At 37.1% G+C, this 21780-nt stretch overlaps 1 protein-coding gene across 26 annotated transcripts in view; it reads right to left on the bottom strand.

Moving 5' to 3' along the window:
- NRXN1 (neurexin 1) overlaps nucleotides 1-21780 on the bottom strand; it is a 1484103-nt gene that overhangs the window by 831410 nt on the left and 630913 nt on the right. For all 26 annotated transcript variants that reach the window (XM_043990256.1, XM_043990261.1, XM_043990257.1 and 23 more), the window contains one exon: nucleotides 18727-19165. In XM_043990256.1, coding sequence (XP_043846191.1) covers nucleotides 18727-19165 — 439 coding nt within the window. The remainder of the gene's footprint in view (nucleotides 1-18726; nucleotides 19166-21780) is intronic.

Raw genomic sequence — 21780 nt, 5'->3', positions numbered from 1 at the left:
CTGAGGCACTGAGGTAGATGGCCCCACAACAGATAGGGAGAAGTCAAGAAGACCAGAGTTCAAATCCTACCTCAGATACTTACTAATTGAGTGACACTGAATAAATCACTTAACCTCTGTCTCAGTTTCCTCAATGTAAAATGAAAATAATAACATCTATTTTACATCGTTGTTGTGAGGATCAGATGAGATAATTTGTCATGATTGATGTTTGTCCTTTGTTCTCAAAGAGGATCATGACATCTGGATAATGTCCCGATTTGCAGTGAATTGGATTTAAGTGAGAAAGGATTGTGCAAGGTCACCAACCTCAGTCTTTCCTCTAGAGCCATCTGGGTCCAGTGGTAAGATATGTACCAGGATGATTGGAGATGGCCCTGGATGTTTAAGGCAATTGGGGTTAAGTGACTTGTCCAAGGTCATACAGCTAGTGCCTGAGGTGAGATTTGAACTCTGGTCCCCCTGACTCCAGGGCCAGTGCTTTATCTAATTCACCAACTAGATGCCACTAGATTAAAAAAAAATGACAATTTGTAAAAAAAAAATACTTAGTATAATGCCTATGACAAAGGTGTTCAGTCATTCAGTCGCAACTAACCCTTTATGATTCTGTGGCCCATGTTGTTCATGAATTGTTTTTTTTTGGAAAAAGATACTGGAGTGGTTCTCTAGTGGGTTAAGCCAAGCAGCGGTTAAGTGACTTGCCCAGGGTCAAATGGCTAGTAAGTGTCTGAGGCTGTATTAAACTCAGGTTCTTGACTTCAGGCCTAGCACCGCATCCATTGATCTGTCTAACTGCCTTTGACACAAAGTAGGTACCATATAAATGCTTATTCCCATCTCTTCCCTTCTCCATTCATGTCTGGTGATCTATTCTAGCCCTCAGAGCAGCCAATTTCAGTCTTCTTATACCTTATGCCTCTCTAAACCCCCATCTCCACCTCACAACGTTGACCTTTTTGCTATTCCTTGAACAAGATATTTCATCTCTTGCCTCCATGTGTGTGATTAGCTGTCACTCGTGCCTGGAATGTTTTCTTTCCCCATCTCTATCTCCTGGTTTCTTTGGTTTAATTCAAGTCCCATCTAAAATCTGACCTTTAATAAGAAGCTTTTCCCAATTCCTGTTAAAGATAGCGTCCTCCCTGATTATTTTAAATTTATCTTGTATATTTCTTGTTTATAAATATGTGTTTGCTTGCTGTCTTCTCCAATAGATTGTGAGCTCCTCAAAGACAGGTACCGTTTTGTGCCTTTCTCCTTATCCCCAGTGGGTAACCCAGTAACATGCCTATAATTGTTGTTCAATTGTTTTTCAGTTGTGTCTGACTCCTTGTGACTTTATTTGGTGTTTTTTTTTGGCAAAGATACTGGGGTAGTTTGCAATTTCCTTCCCAGCTCATTTTATAGATGAAGAACTGAGGCAAACAGGGTCAAGTGACTTGCCCAAAGTCACACAGCTAGTAAGTAAATATCTGAGGTCAAGTTTGAACTTAAGAAAATGAATCTTCCTGACTATAGACCCAGTACTTTATTCACTGTGTCACCTAGCTGTCCATAAGTACATAAGTAAATGATTAATAGTATAAATGGATATGCTTACAAGTACTTGCTTCATAAATGATTATTGAATGAGTGATACATTTGCATTGATTGCCAGCCTGTTTGAAAAGTCAAAACTGCAAATATATCTTCAAGCAGATGCCTGTGGTCATATGTCAGGCAAAAAGGGACTTTAAAATGACATCAAAGTGTTCAACAGGTGCCTGAGTGGGGATATAGGAGGAGTGTTTATAGTCAGAGAGTGAGTTCATATCAACACCTAAATATAAGTAATCAGCTAATGGTTGTTCCAGTAGAATTTCTAAGTGTGGTGATTCATGAATGGTATACAAAAAATCAGAGCCACTAATAGATAGCTAGAAAGTGCTGTTCAAATGAAACAGTGATTACTATAAACCTCTAATTATGTGCTCTGGGGAGAGCCATGTGCCTTTTCCACTGTAATTTCTAGTTCTTAAACTGGAACTCTATGACTTCAATTCAAATCTCAATAGCTTCTTAGATGTTAAATGCAGGCTTACCGGGAATAACTGCTGATACAATCCGTTGTACCCTGCTGTACGCAATCAGAATTTGACAAGAATAATACGTTTTCTCTTTGATTTCAATAACTAATGATGGTTTCCAAAGAATGACTGCCATTTGGCTATAAAGATTCTAGTGAGGTTATCATTGAGCATGCCAAAGAGCTTAACAAAACTTTGAAACAATTGTCATTAAATTTGCCCTAATAATACAACTGACATTCTAATAAATATGGAGACAGCTGTTAAGAAGAGTGGAGCAGAAAATGGGAGATTTTTAAGGAAGCTGTTCCCCTCCAGTATCCTGTGACACTGGGATTTTATATACTCAAACCACCAACATTTCTGGTAGCCCTGTTATGACAAACCTTTTCCATCATGTTGATAAGCTCAGAAATTTAGTTTTCTTAATTCCCACATAATCATAGAGTTTCAGAGTTGGAAAAGACCTCAGTAGCTATCTAGGGCAAACCCTGAATGAAAAGAATTTCTATTATAATATCCCTAACAAGTGGTTATCCAGTCAGTGCTGGAAGCCCTCTAAGGAAAGGAAACCTCCCACTTCTTGGAGTATCTTATTCTATTTTGTGGATGTTCTAATTGTCATGAAATTTTTTTACATCATCAAACTGGAACTGACCTTTTTGTGACTCCCACCCACTATTCCTGGTCCTGTGCACTTGAATCAAACAGAACAATTCTAGCTCCTTATCCACATGACAACACTTGAAATACTCGAACATAATTATAATATATATCCTGAATATTCTCTTCTCTAGGATGAATTTCCCTGGTTCATTCAAACATTCTTTAAATGTCATAAACTGAAGGTCTTTTAAAATCCTATATTCCTTCTTTTGGATACTTTCCAGCTTATTAATGTCCTTCTCAAACCACGGTTCCCAAAAGAGAATAAAATATTCCAGGTGAGGCCTGATGATGACAATGTAGAAACACAATCACTTCCTTATTTTCAGAAGCTGTTTTTCACTTAATACAACCCAGGATACCTTTGATATTCTTGGCTGCCATAATATACTGTCCTATGCATACTAATATTGAACTGGCATTCCATCGAAATAGACAGATCTTTTACAAAAATACTACTGTCTACCCATGCCTCCCGCATCTTGTGCTCAGGAAGTTGATTTGTTGTATTCAAGCATCAGATTTCACATTTACTCTAATCGAATTTCATCTAAATACATTTGGTAATAACTAATACAGCCATGCATTTAGCCTTGGTCCTGCCATACCCTCCTTGCCCAATAGAATGTTAGAATTTGTGGCTAATAGTATGGTGTCTTGAATATACATAGTGAGTGTTTAATAGATGCTCTTTAGATTAGATTGAAGTCACTTCTTTTCTATCTTTAACATCCATTAAGATGCATTAGATTATTAATGCAATTCTATAAATAACATCAATTTGATATTATCACATTTCATTGTTAAAGGGACATACTCAGTTTAAGGTAGAAATTCAACAGACTTTCATTTCCTACTATGCACTGGTCATCATGCTAGATTTTCTGAGAAAAAAAGAGACAGATTATCCTCTCAAGGAATTTACAGTCTACTTGGGAGGGACACTGTATTCACAGATGAATGACTATAACTGTTTGCATATATTTACATGAACATATATGTATGTGTTCCAAATATAACAAATATACACATGCATACATCTCAAAAGTCTTGGCATAGTTTTAAGGTTTAATAGCATATTGCATATATATATATGCATGTATGCAAGTATAAGTATGTATGTATGTATATACATACATGTGTTTAAATGTATAAGTGCATGTACACATGGATACACATAGAGTTATTTGAAAGGGGAGATACACAATAGAATAATAGGTAAAAAGTATAAAGTAAATTGAGAGGTGATGAACAGTAATACTTAGGAGGAACAGGGAAGGCTAAACAGAGGATGTAACACCTGAGCTGAGATTTTAAGGAAGACAGGCAGATCTGAGAGGTAGAGATCACAAAAGGATTCATCCCAGGCATGAAACAAATATATAGAGTCAAGATATGGAATGTCCATTTTTCAGAAATGGCTATTAGAGCTATGGTTTTACACACACACACACACACACACACACACACACACACACACACACACACACACACATATGCACATATACCCATAGCCTTTTCCACTCCAGGGTGGGGAGGGAGGAAGGAGACAGCTTGGAACAGCATAACAAAAAATTAAAAAGAAAGAAGAAACAGCAGTTAGTCCATTGGCTCTCCTGGATCAGAGTATGTATGAAAGTAGTATGAAATAAGAGTAAAAAGGTAAGTGATGTCCAGATGGCCCTGAATGCCAGATTTAAGAATCTATATTTTATTCTAAGGCAAGGGGGAGCCACTGATAGTTTTTGAGTAGCAGAGTGGTATATTTGCATCTGTATTGTAAGAAGATCCTTTTGTTATCTGTATGGAAGAAGGAAAATGGTAAGAAGTAAACTAATTGGGGGTGGCTAGGTGGCGCAGTGGATAGAGCACCAGCCCTGGATTCAGGAGGACCTGAGTTCAAATCCGACCTCAGACACTTAACACTTACTATCTGTGTGACCTTGGGCAAGTCACTTAACCCCAACTGCCTCACCCCAAAAAAAAAAAAGAAGTAAACTAATTGAGAAACACTTATAATAGTTCTGAAAAGAGTTGGTGAGAACTATGATAATATTATTGGGGTGAACAGATTAATGCAAAAGATAGTGAATATATTGTGGAGATAGAAGTGACATGACTTGGCAGCTGATTGATTAGTGTTTGAAGAAGTGAAAACAGTTGAGGATGATTCACAGGTTATATAACTGGGTGAGTGGGTAAATAATAAATAGTCCTCTAAAAGATATAGGTAGGGGCAGCTAGGTGGCGCAGTGGATAGAGCACCGGCCCTGGAGTCAGGAGGACCTGAGTTCAAATCCGACCTCAGACACTTAACACTTACCAGCTGTGTGACCCTGGGCAAGTCACTTAACCCCAATTGCCTCACTTAAAAAAAAAAAAAGATATAGGTAATTTTGGAAGAAGGGACAGGTCAAGAAGGGAAGGTAATGTTCTTGAGGTTTGTTGTTGTTGTTGTTGTATTTCATAATGAGCTTGATATAATGATAGGATATCCTAGTGGAGTGGAGTGAGATCAGGAGTGAGATAAAGAGAGTTTGGAATAATATTCATAGAGATGTTATTTAAATCCCTGGGAGCTGATGAGATCAAGTAGACCAGCTATGACTCTATAAGTCATTTAGCATCTCAATATTTCTTTTGTTCATCTGGAACTGGAAGATGATAGAATATCATGACTCAAAGCTGACCTTGATCAGGTTATATTCAAAGGACACTGGAAGTGAAGTCATAACAGTCAGGCTCAAATTCTAGCTTGCTGTTTACTACATGTGTAACTTTTAGCAAAACCACTTAATCCATCTGCGTCTGAATTTCCTCACTTAAAAAAAGAAAAAAACAAACAAACAAAAAACCAAAAAAGAGAGTAGCATTTACTATATGCCAGGTACTGTGTTCCAAATTGAATATATAGAAGAATGGGATAATCCTTTCTCCAAAGTTAGACCTCTCTCATTCCAATTGCAAGAGAGTTGTCCTTCACTTATAAAAATGTCACATACTCGGGGCGGCTAGGTGGTGGAGTGGATAGAGCACCGGCCCTGGAGTCAGGAGTACCTGAGTTCAAATCCGGCCTCAGACACTTAATACTTACTAGCTGTGTGACCCTGGGCAAGTCACTTAATCCCAATTGCCTCACTAAAAAAACAAAAAGCAACAACAACAAAAAATGTCACATACTCATAGGATTTGCAGTGGAAAGAAACCTGAGATAATCCTATCTAATCTCAACCTTTTACAGACAACCAAACTGAGGCCAGGAGAAGTGAAGTGAGATCCCAAAGGAAATAAGGAGCAGACTCTTTGTTCTCAGATTGCCCTTTCATTGTTCTTTCTATTCCACCATTCTGTAACTAGTATTGATTCATTTTTCAATAGAGCTTTTTTTCTCTAGTAGTGAACACGAGCTCAAATCATACATGTTCTTTTCTGGGTTCTCTTTATGAAAGGGTTCAGTATATGACCAAAAATCAAAGGCCTTATTTACCTCCTATGCCTTGTAGGGATCAGACTCATGACTTCAGTCTCATTATCCACATGATCCAAACAACTGACTGATCTACCCAATTTAGGAGTAGTCCCAATTCTGTGTATTGAAATATATTGTATTTAATTCATTTCAATAAGCACTTATTAAGATTTTATAATAGGCAAGTCAAAAAGGCAGAGTGGATGGAATCGGGAAAACCTGAGAACAACTGCCATCTATTTCAAATATTCTGGATATGTGAGTCTGGACAAATCACTCCGTGCCTAAGGTAATTTTCTAAGACCAGAAGGTCAGCAATGCTTATGGAGAGTTCCCTACAATTATAAAATAATATAATCTTCCTCTTTCACACCATTCCCTTCGTCCACTCAAAATACAGGGCAATATGCTAGGTACTGAAAATTTTGAAAAAATAAAAACATAAAGAATATATCCCCAAGGAATTTACATTCTATGGAGTAAGGGGTGCTTATAATCTTTTAAAAAGATAAATATATAAAATACAGTTTGAGGAGAGGATCATGAATTGAAATTTGAGGAGACAACAAAGTACATTTCTGTAGTTTTGCAAGAATGTAGAGTTATGAAGAGAAGGAATGTAAAATAAATCTCAGAGAGCAGGTTACAGTCAGATTTTAAAGGGCTTCATATGCCAAGCTGAGGAATGTGTATCATATTCTATAGGTAATATGGAACCATGGAAGATTCTTCAGCAAAGGCTGACATTGCCCAGACCTGTGTTAGATGGAGATTATTTTTGCAGTTTAGTGGAGGATGGGTTTGAGAGGGGGGGATGCCTGGAAGTCAAAGCCAGATGGCCAGTTAGAAGGCCAGACAACCAGCTGAGAAGCACAAGAGGCTACTGTATCTCTAACTGATCAAATTATTCTTTGTGTTCTGCCCATTTATTGCCTCACAACTTTTCCCCCCATATATGAAAGAATGACTAGTTATTGTGATTGGCATTAGACTATTAGATGCTTGAGGTCAGGAACTATTTCACTTGTGTCTTTGCATCTTTAGAACTCAGCATAGTACCTGGCACACAATAAATACTTAATGTGTATATGTAGACGGGCTCCTTCCTACCAGATATAAGTTAGCTGCAGAATCTTAGGGTTGCAAAGGACCTCAGAGTTCATCTGGTCCAATGTCTGATTAAAGCAAAATTTCATTTTACAGAATCCCCGATAAGTGCTCAACATTCCTCACTAGGAACTTACCGCTCCTTAAAATAACCCACTCAATCTTTGCTTGACCACATGGGAAGTTTTCCATATTGTGAGAAAATGATTAATAATAGGGGTTGCTGAGAGAGGTGGGCCTGATCTTTCCTAAGGAAAGCCCAGAGTCAGGAAGTTAACCTCACTCAAAACCACACCTACCTGAAATCCTTGTTCCTGCCAGAGGATCTGTTCTCTCTGATCTCAGCACTACTGCTCATCCAGTGAACCAATGGATTTGAGTGAGGCTAGCCTAATAATTATTTCTGAACAATGTTTATAGGAGGGCTCTGTTCCTGTCTTCAGCAAACTTGCAGAGATACTCTCTTTTGGTACGGGAACTGGGTGAATGCAGATGCAGCCTTCTAAGGTTCCCCATTTTCTCTCTTCTCTAGGCTTTCCTATCTTTCAGAGCCATGCACACTCTCTTTACTAATATTTAATATACTTTAATAAATGCTTAATGAGGAGATAGTTATCTCAGAGCCATGCCTCTGGGCCATGACTTCTCCCCATGAATAGAAGTACTAGGATTTCTCTCTTGGTTTCCTTTCCCTAGCCCCTAAATAAACCATTATTTTATTCTAATTGGGTTTATGTGCAAGAAGATGTGATTCTTTAAAGAGGAATTCCTAAGAACCCCGACCCAAACCCCTACCTCTATCTCAAACTCTTACCTATTATCCCCACAACATAATTGGCACTCTACGTGGGGCACAAGAAATTCCTCTTTCCTCTTACCACACAAAACCTGGAGGTCGGAACCTCCCTTTTGGGTTTCTTTTCTCCCTCTCCAACCTGACTCGACCTCTCGTTTGAGTCATGGAGAGGTAGAGGAGGTCAGCTTTTGCATGTGACAGCTACGGGCAGCCTGGGTCTCTCTCCCTTGCCAAAAGCTCGGCCATATGTCTGAACCATGCTCAGACCCTTGGACTTCATGTTTCTGGCTATTCTCAGCAATACAGTGATCTGAGACAATCCCAAAGGACTCATATGAAAAATTCTATCTGTTGGGAAGTGAGCAGAACCAATAGAAAACTGTACCATAGAGACAGCAATATTGTTCGATGAAGAACTGTGAATGACTTGACTATTCTCAACAATATAATGTGGTTAGATCAGTTCATAACTACACTAACAGTGCATTAATGTTAATACAATATTCAAGACAATCCCAAAAGAATATTTATGAAACATATTATCTACCTCCAAAAAAAGAACTAATATTGACGGAACAGACTGAAGCATGCTATTTTTCACATTCTTTCATTAAGTGACAAACATAATGATGCTGTTTTGCATGATCATATATGTATAAACCATATTGGATTGTTTGCTACCTCAGCAAGGGGGGGGGGGAGGGCATGGAGGGAAGGAGGGATAGAGATTGGACCAGAAAAATATAAATAAAAATGTCTAACCTGAAAAAAAAACAACAAATGCTTAATTCCCCAAAACTGGTACAGTAGCCTCTAATTTCTAAAGTAACAAATATTTGATAAACCCCAGCTAATTTTCCCTACACATAGGGACAGTAATAGGGTAATCACATTTAATTTTACTCATCACAATATATTGACCTGAAATATGCCACTTTATAACTTTCATTCATCTGTCATAAACTTAGAGGTGGAAGGGTTGTTATAGATCATCTACCCTGACTTTCTCATTTTAAAGACAGTCATAAAGGGAGTAAATGAGGGAGCCAGGATTCCTATCTGGGTCCTCTGACTCCAAAAACCACATTCTTTTTATCACACCACGATGCCACCATTCTACTTGTGCACTCTTCACCAAATATATCTAATAATTGGGGGCAGTTAGGTGGCACAGTGGATAAAGCACTAGCCCTTAATTCAGGAGGACCTGAGTTCAAATCTGGCCTCATACATTTGACACTTAGTAGCTATGTGACACTGGACAAGTCACTTAACCCTTATTTCTCCATGACCAAAACTTATGTGTGTGTGTGTGTGTGTATACACACATATTATATATACATATACGCATATATACACATATGTACATATACATATATAATACCTCTTTTTTTACCTTTCTCCTCAATCATTTCAAAACCATGATCCTGTCACCTCTTAGTCTTATCTTCTTCAAGCTAAAATTCTTATCTACTTTAATCCAATCTCATATGACATGGTCTCCAGTCCTTCTATGACCCTGAATTCCTTCCTCTGGACATACGTTGGCTTAGCAATCTTTTCTTAACCTGTAGTATCCCAAACTGAACACATTACTCTAATTTAGTTCGAGCACAGGGAGTATAGTAGGACTATCATTTCTTGTATTCTGGACAACATATTTCCATTGAAACAGCCTGAGATTGCATTCAATTATTTTTGCTATTACATCATTTTATTGATTTATAGTGAACTTGCAATCAACTAAGCAATAACAATGGCAACAAAATCTCAGGTTTTCAATGATTACAGAATTTGACTAATTTAATATATAAAAATATTCAGCTAAAGGGCATACAAATCCCATTAAACAGACATGGTTCCCACCTCATATGACTTGGTTAGCAAGTCCTGAAATCATAACTCTCTGAGCCCTTTTTAGCCTATCAACATAATTCCCCACATTATATTAATAAAACATATCACTATGAGCCTTCTATGAAAGGAACTGATATAGAAACTACAGATGACAGATTACAGTATGAAATTGTATTTCCGAGTCTCAGCTGATCTTTGAATCTGGTGTTTAAAATAAGAAATAGCATTTAAGCAAAGTCAGCGTTACCATGGCTATTCATCTTCTCATGAATTTTTTTTTTATAATGATGCCTTATATCTAACCACCTTAGTGTGAAAATATAGAATTCAATTGAAATACTGCATATAAAATATTAATGGTAATAGCTAATAGAATGAGATTTGACTCCCTTATGAAGACAAAAATAATGTGACCATTTCTTTCCATATCTTGGAAAAAGCAGCAGTTAGTTTTCTGAATGATCACATATGTTCTTATGTGGATGCATGTGAATTGCTTTGTATACCGGTTTTGATACATTTTGATCATGAGAATCTGCATGTCCTTCCAAACTCTACCAAACACAATATCTTCATGTCAATCTAATAAAAATTCATAGGGGTCATTTTGGTTATTTTTAATGTAATTAATGTTTCCATATATTATGTTTCTTTTCCTTTAAAAGTATTTGAACTTCTAGCTTCACCTAGACTAGAAGAGCATAGCCTGTGACTATTGATCAGGATGGGATACATTTTGGTAAGTAAAATCTCTTCTTCTAGAGAATTTGGGATATGTTGTACCCATACTAAAAGGCCTTATGATTTCTTCAGGTCAGCGTGGGCTATTCTCCATGAGATTACTTAGATAGCAAGTCCTACCCAGGAAACTGTCCAAGTCACATTAGTAACCTAACCAGAGTCACCCAGTTAGTAAATGTCAGAGGTGGAATTTGAGCCCTTATCTTCCTGACTCTAAGACCAGCACTCTATCCACTCTGCCTCTATTGCAGATTTTCAGTTACATAAAGAAAACCAGGGAAGTCCAGTCCTTACTTGAGCTGACTCATTCATTATTCTAATCATGCATCATCTTTTGCCTTCACTTGGCAGATGGGTGTCTTCACCTATTATAATGCAGCTCATTCATCCCTAGGGTAGTGACTAAAACCCAATAGACTGAGATATATAGTCCATATCATATCTGATATCACTTCAAAGTGTCATTCATCCATACCTATTCTAATCCATTATGTAATAAATAGTCATTCGAATGGCAAGCAATAGGTGTTGTTAGCTATGGAAAAATTATTAAATAATTTTGTATAGATCTGGCCTAAGACTAGCTATGTAACTGATAATTACAATCTATACAGTACAAAGTATATTTTTGGCAGTTTTTGGTCAAATGACTTCACATAGATTGTCACATGAAATCAAAGAACATCAAGGTGGAGGGAAGAAAGGAAGGAATAAATGTGACCAACTTCTTAATTCATCTGGGTTTGCAAGTGTATATGGATTAAATCAATTGGAAGATTTATGGAAAGACATATCATTATACAGCAGTGCTCTTGAAGGGGTTCCTTCTTATCAGATTCAATACTCCTAAAGAAATTGGCAGGATACCGAAAGAAGAAAGCTATCAAATTCTTCTTGGAGCTTCAATTTAGTTATCCAAGTTTCTATAGGAATTTTGTTAGCATAAATAATGCAAAATGGCAGATAATCTACTTTAGGCAGTAATTCTCTCTCTCTTTGTGTGTGTGTGTGTGTTTTGAGTTTCAGGGACAGAAAGATCAACTCTAAATGGGAATTATCATGAGCAGGAAGAATCTGGTAAAGTGATGAATCTGACAGCTTTTTTGGCCTTTCTCAACTCTTTCAGATTACTTCTTTTTTCATATTGCTTATTTTCTTTTTCTTTTTTCTTTTTTAGTGAGACAATTGGGGTTAAGTAACTTGCCCAGGGTCACACAGCTAGTAAGTGTTAAGTGTCTGAGGCCGGATTTGAACTCAGTACTCCTGACTCCAGGGCCGGTGCTCTATCCATCATATTGCTTATTTTTCACCAGTGTTCAGATAAGAATGCTCCAAGGAAGATAAATACAAATCCCCTGGATGGATTAACAAAGAACAGTGGAAGTAATGACAGAAAAAGGAAATTCCCAGAGATAAAGTAATCTATCAGGGGATCCTGTGATGGGAGCAGGACCACCTTGGAGAGGAATTTAATGATAAAACTAGATGATACATAGAGGAGTGATAGAACATGCAGATGATCCTGAACTAGCTGCAGCTGGCATTAAAATTAAATTTAAAATAAAAGCAGACCTTCCTGCCAAAATGTCTGCCTGAATGGGAGGCAGACTGCCCAGCCCACATACTTACTCCAGCCAAAACCTGAAGATGACACCAGACTGAATAATGACAAAGAAATCCAGTGCAAAACTACAGCAAGCAATGTCATTTACTTCATTTGTTTATTGCATAAAAAATCAGCCTGAAGTCCATAGGCAACAGGTAAAGAGGTTCTTCCTGGAAAGCAAATTCCAGGATGACTAGACATAGATCATATGTAGCTTGCTAGATTCTGTGTCTAGAAACAGCAAGGTGGAGGTCTCCATTGGGAAAGTCCCAGAGTGGTCAGAAAGCCCCATGGAAAGAATGTTGAAAACCTTGGGAAGGGGTAGTGGGCAGTGCCATAGCAATCAAAATGGTGAGCACCAACATGGTGCAGTAGCCTGCTGACCATGGTGCTCAGGTAGGAAAAGTCTAGGCTCAGGATTCCTAAGTTCACTATAATTCTGTCCTGAAACTCCAGATGGGGCTCTGACCATCTGGCACTATGAATCCAAAAGATTCAAGGGAAACTAACTCCAGAAATAAGAATTTTGTGCAAGAACCCAAAGGATCAAGGATGAGAGCAAGTAGAGCTAGCCCCTCCACTTAAAATCATAGCAGGGGAAAGAAACTATCCCTGTTACAAAACCCCATTTAAAGAACTAGAGCTGGAGATATGAAACAATAAAGCAAAATACCGATCGTTACCATTTATGAATGGAGACAGACAAAATGGAAATATGTGGAAATAAAACAACATATTGACCACTACCATTTACAAATGGAGATATTCAAACTCCACAGCAACAGCAAGCAAAAATTAAAAGGAGAAAAATAAATTTTCCACAAAGTCTACATGGAAATCTAGAGGAAAATTAAGTGAGATTTTAAAAAAATGAAATAAATGTTTGAATAAAGAATTGGGGAAGAGAATAATTAGTTTATGAGAAAGTGGTAAACTTTACCTGAGAAATGGACTCTATAAAAATTATACAGAAATCAATGACTCCAAAAGACAGAAATATTAGAACAACTGAAACAAAACTAGAGTAAAATGTACAAAAATGGAAATTACCCAGATCAGTGAGAACCAAGGTCAAAGTAAAAATAGAAAGAATCAACTGGGGACAGCTAGGTACCACAGTGGGTAAAGCACTGGCACTGGATTCAGGAGGACCTGAGTTCAAATCCAGACTCAGACACTTGACACTAGCTGTGTAACCCTGGGTAAGTTACTTAACCCCTATTGCCCCAGAAAAAAAATACAGCTGTGTTACCCTGGGCAAGTAGCTTAACCCTCATTAAACAACAACAACAACAACAACAAAAAAAACAACAAAGCAAACCAAAACCAAAACAAACAACAAAAATAAACATTTAATTTTTTTAAGCCATTCAAGCACTACCAAATGATAGTCAATAATCACACAAGATCTGGAAGTTTCTGCTATCAGATAAAACAAAATCTTGGAATGCAGTGTTTTAAAGGTTTGCTACTATTGAAAACAAAGAATAATGGTAATCACAAACCTTGTGATTTAGGTTCAAGTCTCCCAGAGACAATACAAAATCCAAACCCTTTCTCTCTTGGAGAGAAAGAGAAATCTCTAAACTGGCAGAATCCTCCATGTCTTGCAACACAAATCTGCCCTAACACAATCTGAGACAACACTTAAGGAGAAAAGGAAAAGCTTATAATATGTTAAAAATAAAAGCCAGTAACATTCCAAAATAGTGACCAGTTTCTTCCTGCATCACTTCCCTAAGGGGAAGTGTTCCTTCTTGAATTTCAAAAGAGGATAGACATGGACTATAGCTCGGTCATGAGACCAATCACTCCATGTGGTAGGACACAATCATATTATCTGACAAGTTAAATTTGCTCATCTTCCTCTTATCATTTCAAAGGAAAGTCCTCAACTTTGTTCTTCCCACTTTCCTAAAGGGAACAGTATAGAAAGAATTTTAGGCTAGTGAAAATAGTATTTCTTAACATTTCTAGAGAATCTAAAAGGATTAAAAAATTATGTTTTGGGGCAGCTAGGTGGCACAGTGGATAAAGCACCTGCCCTGGGTTCAGGAGGACCTGAGTTCAAGTCCAGCATCAGACACTTGACACTAGCTGTGTAACCCTGGGTAAGTCACTTAACCCCTATTGCCCCAGAAAAAAAATACAAAAAAAAATTATGTTCCTATCTAACCAAGAATAACTTCAATTGCAAAAATGACTCTAATCCTACAGTGAGTGGGGAGTGGAGAGAAGAGAGTGCTAGTCCTTTAATGAAATAGAGGACTTTCTGATGAAAACAAATTCCGAATTAAGTAGGAACTTGGAAAAACAAATCTAAAAGTTCAGAGAAACCTAGAAATGGACATTGTTTTTAGCAAGTGGATTGAATTGTATTATCTGTCATAATTGGGGTGTATAAAAAGTGTATTGGGGTGTATGCAAAGAAGAAGGGGTGGGGGAAAGGGCATCACATTGACCTCATACTTAACTGAGACTGGCAATGGAATATCACATACAAACACACAAGCAGTTTGGTATGGAAATACATCAAAATCAATAGGGGAACAAGGAGGGATAGGAGAATAATATTGGAAGGGCATAGTCATGGGCAAAAACAACATTTGACATTTTTTTTTTGCAGGGGGCAACGAAGGTTAAGTGACTTGCCCAGGGTCACACAGCTAGTAAGTGTCAAGTGTCTGAGGCCGGATTTGAACTCAGGTCCTCCTGAATCCAGGGCCAGTGCTTTATCCACTGCGCCACCTAGCTGCCCCTAACATTTGACATTCTGAAGTGGGAAGGAATTAAAATTTTAAAAACCTAGAATTTAAGGGATTCCTTAGATTGCCTCTTAGAGAGTAGGAGAATGGCCAAAAAAAGAAAAGTTGTGGCATATAAATGTAATGGAACACTTTTGCTCCATAAAAAATAACAAAACATGTGATTTCTTAAAATGCTGGATAGTAGAAACTGATACAGATTGAAATGAGCAGAACTAGGAGGATCTTTTATATAATTATAGTAACCTAATAATGAAAAAACAAAGAACTTTGAAAGACTTAGTTCTAATCAATACAATGACCAAGCATGTATCCAGATGAGCAAAGATGAAGTATGTTAATCTAGGTACAGAGGGAGAGATTATGGATATAACATCCAGAGACATACTTTTGGATATCAATACTGCATTTGTTTGGTTAAACTTTATTTGTTACAATTCCTCCTCCCCGATTTTGTCTTAGTTTTTAATTGGAAGGGGTCAGGGTTAAGTCTGGTGGGCATGGCAATGGAGATTCCAAAGGGAAAAGAAAAGAAAAAGAACATCTCTGTAATATTTTAAAAATGCATTGAAGAGGGGCAACTAGGTGGCACAGTAGATAGAGCACCGGCCCTGGAGTCAGGAGGACCTGAGTTCAAATCTAACCTCAAACACTTGACACTTACTAGCTGTGTGACCCTGGGCAAGTCGCTCAACCCTCATTGCTCTGCAAAAAAAAAAAAAACAAAACAAAACAAAAATGCATTGAAGAGAGAGGACTTTCAAAAGAAAGCACAAACAGGGCAGTATTGAAGGTAATATGTAGAATGTGTTATTGTTCAGTCATTTCAGTCATCTCCGACTAACCCCATTTCAGGTTTTCTTGGCAAAGATACTGGAGTGGTTTGCCATTTCCTTCTCTAGCTCATTTTACAGATGAGGAAACTGAGGCAAATAAGGTTAAGTGACTTTCCCAAGGTCACATAATAAGTATTTGAGGCCAGATTAAAATCAGGGAGATGAGTTTTATTGACTGGAGGCCTGGTACACTATACACTAAGCCACCTAGCTTCCCATATATTATTTATTTAATTTAAAAAAGCAAGTTGTAGGCTAAATTTCATATAGACTACTCTTTCTATGTTTAGTTTTTTGTATGTAAATGTTCTTTCTTAAAGTTTATGTTTAGAATTTTTAAAAAAAGTAATCTTGTTGTAAAGTGCTGTGCTTAGAATCAGGAATATCTGAGTTAAAATTTTACCCTGGATATTCACTAGGTACCTAACCTGGGAACGTTCTTTAACTTATTAGTTCCCTAGGCAATTTCTTAGGATGTGTTTACTAAATTATATATCTGCTAAGATCTTATCCAGCTACCATTTCAGAAATTCCCCTCCATGATGTATTTAAGACAATAGATTAAAAAGACAAAGAAACAATTATTTCAATTGGACCAACGCTTAGAAGGTGATTTAATTCATGTGGTAATGGGAGGGTTGGGGCATGAAAAAAAATGAGAACAAAGATTACAAAAAAGGAAATTTGAGAAATTTAAGGGAGGGTGGATTGTTGTTAACTTGTACATTACTAAGTAACATGCCTTCAAAGTGAAGGTAAATCTAAGAGGTAATTTTGTTTTGGGATGCTTTGTGAAAAGAATCATTAGGGTAAGTCACTTGTTCCCATGAGAATACCCTTGATATAAAAAGGAATTGTGGTTTTGTTATGAGTAGTAGAGATTGTTATTCATTATATATTTTTAAGGAGCAAACGCTAATCACCTTTTGATTCTACTCTTTATAAAATCTAGGCAAAAATTTTTCACACTCATGATGAATGATTTACTATGCCACTAACCTGAACACAATATTTGAAGTAAGGGCCATTGATTAACTTTTCTAAAGCTGAGTATTTTAAAATAAATATTTCCGGTGCCTAAGCATAGATTGAACAGTGACCTTACTTGCCAAAACTTATTTTTAATTTTTTCGCCTGTTGGATGTCATTCAGATTTTTACTTTGTTGAGGCCAATTCTCTAGGTATGGCTCAGAGCATTTATAGAGGAATAGGCAAAATGGGTTTTGAAGGGGGAAAAAGAAAGAATTAAGAAAAAAAGTTTGTATTTAGCCTCACTGCCTCCTTGTCTTTGCAATTTTTCTTCTCATCCACCAGAAACCTGGTTTCCTGTCCTTTTGTTAATCTGTTTTTGTTAATCAAAATCCAAAGTCATTAACACCTTACTATGAATGAGTTCAATGAGTTGCTCCTCCTAGGAACATTTAGTTTTAAAAATGAACCACAAGGAAAAGAACTTAAAAAACTAAATCCCTGTGAAATTTCAGAAACCTTCAACCTTGGGTTGGAGAGATATTTTGGGGTATTCTTCAGTCATTTCCAAGATGTCAACCATGTCTATACAATGGAAACCAAATGCACTAGCATATAGTTAGAATACCAATTTAAGTATCTTCTCCATGTGTCTTCTATCCTGATACTCTCCCTCCTCAACTCTTTCTTGGAAACCAGTTTTCTTCAAAACTCAACCAAAGTGCTACATTATCCAAGAAGTATTCCTGCTCCACTACTTATTAGTGTAAACCTACACACATATTGTATTCATTTTAGGGGAATATTAAAAGTCCTTGATGACAGGATTTGTTTCACCTTTATATTTGTATCCCCAGAGACTGGCCAAGTGCTTGGCAAATACTAGTTACGAAATAGATTCTGGTTGAGTATCTATTTAAAAGAGGAGAAAAGTTTATTGTGGAAGACCTGGTTCATTAAAAACAATAGACATGGGGCAGCTAGGTGGCAGTGGATAAAGCACAGGCCCTGGATTCAGGAGGATCTGAGTTCAAATTTGACCACAGACACTTGACATTTATTAGCTGTGTGACCCTAGGCCAGTTACTTAATCCTTATTGCCCCACCTCGCAAAAACAAACAAAACAATAAAACAAAAACAATAGACACCGTCTAGGACAATGATATCTGGCAATTGTCTGGTTAATTGGATCCTTCTTGATAATGGTGGCAGATATTAAAACACTTATTAAAAAATTTTTGATGGGGGAAGTGAAACCATTTTCTCATTTAATTGGTTTAGCAAGTCTACAATTATCAAATTAAATGAAAACAGCATGGGACCACACATCAGTGGTACTTTGACACCTTTTTAGGTCCTTGTAAATCACATGACACAGTTGTCACTCAATCAGCCTATGCCTAAAAGCGAATCTTGGTCAAAATATTTTCTGTATCTCAGAGGTGACAATCTCTGGGCAATTTTATTTTAATCTTCTTTGCAAGATGCTATTTCAGCTACTGTAAAGTGTAGTAATATAAGTAATAATCAGAAACTAAGGGACTCTCAGCTTTACAAAAAAATTTGAGATAAATGTTCTTCTAAGATCCAGTCCTTGATTATACAAAAGGAATTGTCAGTACAAAAGAGAACTTTAGAAAAAGTGCACTTTGGGATTGGTACCCAAATAGGATGAGGAAGAAACTCCTAATTCTTTCAATCATGTTATAGCCTGAATATTAATGGATTTTTTTGCCCTAAAGTTAGAAAACAAAACAAAACAAGGAATCCTCAGTATCTACTTGTTTTATTTCTTAGTAAAGGGGAAGCACAACAAAGAATATGAAGAAAACTAGAAAATTACCTGACCGTCCATCTCTCTGAAAGTCCACATGGTACCATTCTCCATCATTCACCTTCTTTTGCAAAGCTTTTATTTTGATTGTACCTGATCCCATATCCAACAATAGGTAGAGATGGCCATCCAACATTTCAATAGCAAAGAAGTCAACCTTTACCATTTGGGGGTTTTTGGCATCCTTTTGGTGTCTTGGCTTGCCATGGCTAAAGAGGATAAGCCCATTGGGTTCTGTGGTACGGAAGTCAAAGGATATGGAGCCTGTTTTCTTGGCATTCCACTTTGGGAGAGAGATGAAAGACTCTGGTGTTTCAAAGGTAATTGGGTCCAATGTTGCAACATTTTCACATTTAAATGCCACTACTCCATGTATCTTCATCTTAGGATCTCCTTGTTTGGCAAGCCGAGATAATTCCAGCCTGACATCATTATTTTTATATACAACCTGTAAGCAAAGGATAGTCATGAGAAAGAGTAGTCAGTCATTTACACTTTGAAATTCACTAGGGAAGTGAAATCTGTATTTGCACAGTTAACCCTTCTGAGGGCTATTTAGATTATGGGGACAGGAATGCCTAAAAGAATGAATCTATGGGTGGAATTTAGACCCTTTCTGACATGAAGTTAGGCACACTTGTGAATGCATATGATACAGCTCTCTTCCTTGTCAATACAATTCCTGCATAAACCCATTCAGGATTAACTGTATCCAGTTAACTTAATCCAAATAGTAGGGGAGCACCGGCACCTGGCACCTGCGCAGGCACACACATGCCCCTGGAGTTAACTCAATTTGAATAAATCTGCTTATAATGTGTGCCATTGTTCTTAAATTGGCATTGTAGCCTTTATTGTTTAAAAGCATTGTTTGCATATTCCATTTTGCTGATGTTAGTCACTAAGTTTCCTGTTCCTTTAAGCACCCCTCCCCAAGATTTTTCATCACTTAAAAGTTTTCAACTTATGCATTTTTTTGTTCCAATTATATTAAGGTCAGGCACTACCAAAAATCATTTCCCCTAAAAAGTAGGTGCTTTACTGAGTACAATAGGGATGTTAGAGTTATAACAGAATCACATTGGAGAAGCAATATTGAAGTAGCAAATAGCTTGGATTTTCTGAGAAGCACTGTAACATTATATCAATGATGCAAAACACTAGGTGGAATTTTTTTCGCATTAATATCTGCTTGAACAATGTTAGATAAATCAACGATGGTTCCCTGTAAATCCAATCAACCTGTGTCGCAGGTGCTCTACATCACATTCAATTTACACAAATATCAGGCAAAATCTGTTCTGTACTGCCCTTTTTTCAAGGCACTAAATCTAAGCTTACCATGGGCAAGTGTGATACATTTCAGGATGATGGCGTCCTGTGGTTTCATTGCTTTTTGGACTCCAAATAAAACAATGCCTATTTATTGTCATGTGCAAAGCAGTTCTCAGGCACTAATTATAACTAAGTCAAGATGCGATTAGGCAAAATAGAGAATAACCTTGTTCCTAAGATTTCTCAAAATAGCTATAAGGGACTTTTGAGGTCATTTAGTCCCACCCCATAATTTTGCAGATGAGGAAATTTGGAACCAGAGAAGGGAGGGAAAGTGATTTGTCCGATGTCAAACTGGGACTAACTAGAAGAAGAGGAATTAGAAAACAGGCCCCTGACTGTAAGTCAAGCACTTTTTCTACTTCCAATAAAGCCCTGACAGACTTCAGTTTGCAACTAATATTTCTAATTGTCTGAATCATAAAGGAAAGCTTCCTTACTTCATCATCAAGGATCATTATAGAAAATGTGAATTATTTCATTCAATAAAATATTAACACCTAAGAGTTTCTGTTTTTGTTTTTTTCTTTTCTTTTTCTTTTTGCGGGGCAACGAGGGTTAAGTGACTTGCCCAAGGTCACACTGCTAGTAAATGTCAAGTGTCTGAGGCTGGATTTGAACTCAGGACCTCCTGAATCCAGGGCCGGTGCTTTATCCACTGCACCACCTAGCTGCCCTCACCTAACAGTTTCTGGAGAAAAAATAATAACCCCATGTGTGAGTGGTTTCATTTAGGTCAACGAAAGGTTCTCTTTCAGGGGGAAGTCTTAGACACCAGAAAATTCTACTTATGCCATTCCTCTGAAGACCTCTCTAGGAAATGAAAATGCTATAGAGAACTAACTTTAGTGTGACCTTTAGCCAGAAATATTGTTAATTGGCAATTCCTACCAAAATTGAGACGGTTTGATTATGACCCATTTGATAGACTGTATTCCTATAGTTATAGGACGAACCCAGGTAATTTGAGAGGAATTATTAACAGATTTGGCTACAAAAGGATATATTTTTGGCCAGATAAGTTCTCAAAGAACATGTATTCAGGGAGGTTCTGAGATCTATATTGTAAAGGGTGAACTTCATGGCTGAAATGAGGGATTTTTGAAGTATTTTTAACCTAAATAATATTCGCTACTTTGATTATTATGATCTTTTCATAGAAAATAATATATGGAGTAGTCCTTAGGGCTCTTAGTCAATATGGTCAATGATTATGATTTAGAAATGACATATACATATATATATGTCATATATGTGTGTATATGTGTATGTGTATGTGTATATCTATATCTATATATATACATATATATACACACACACACACATACACATAAATGATGACATTCTTTTGGCCTACCCTGAACCCCCTCAGCCCCATACAAGAAATCTTCAATAAAACAATAGGAAAAAAAAAAACCTTTTAGAACCTGCTAAGACCACCTGAGATAAGCTGCATTAAGAAAATAGAAATTTGGGGGGCAGCTAGGTAGCACAGTGAATAGAACACCGGCCCTGGAGTCAGGAGAACCCAAGTTCAAATCTGGCCTCGGACACTTGACACTTACTAGCTATGTGTCCTTGGGCAAGTCACTTAACCCCAATTGCCTCACCAAAAAAAAAAAAAGAAAAGAAAAGAAAAAGAAAGAAAATAGAAATTTTTGGGGGAGGATGGAGAGAGGAATGGTAGATACAACTGAACACTTTGGGAGGGCAAACTAGTGATGATAA

This window comes from Dromiciops gliroides, chromosome 2, assembly GCF_019393635.1.
Source record: "Dromiciops gliroides isolate mDroGli1 chromosome 2, mDroGli1.pri, whole genome shotgun sequence".
NCBI classification, from domain to species: domain Eukaryota; kingdom Metazoa; phylum Chordata; class Mammalia; order Microbiotheria; family Microbiotheriidae; genus Dromiciops; species Dromiciops gliroides.
This window is presented reverse-complemented; position numbering and strand designations above follow the sequence as displayed.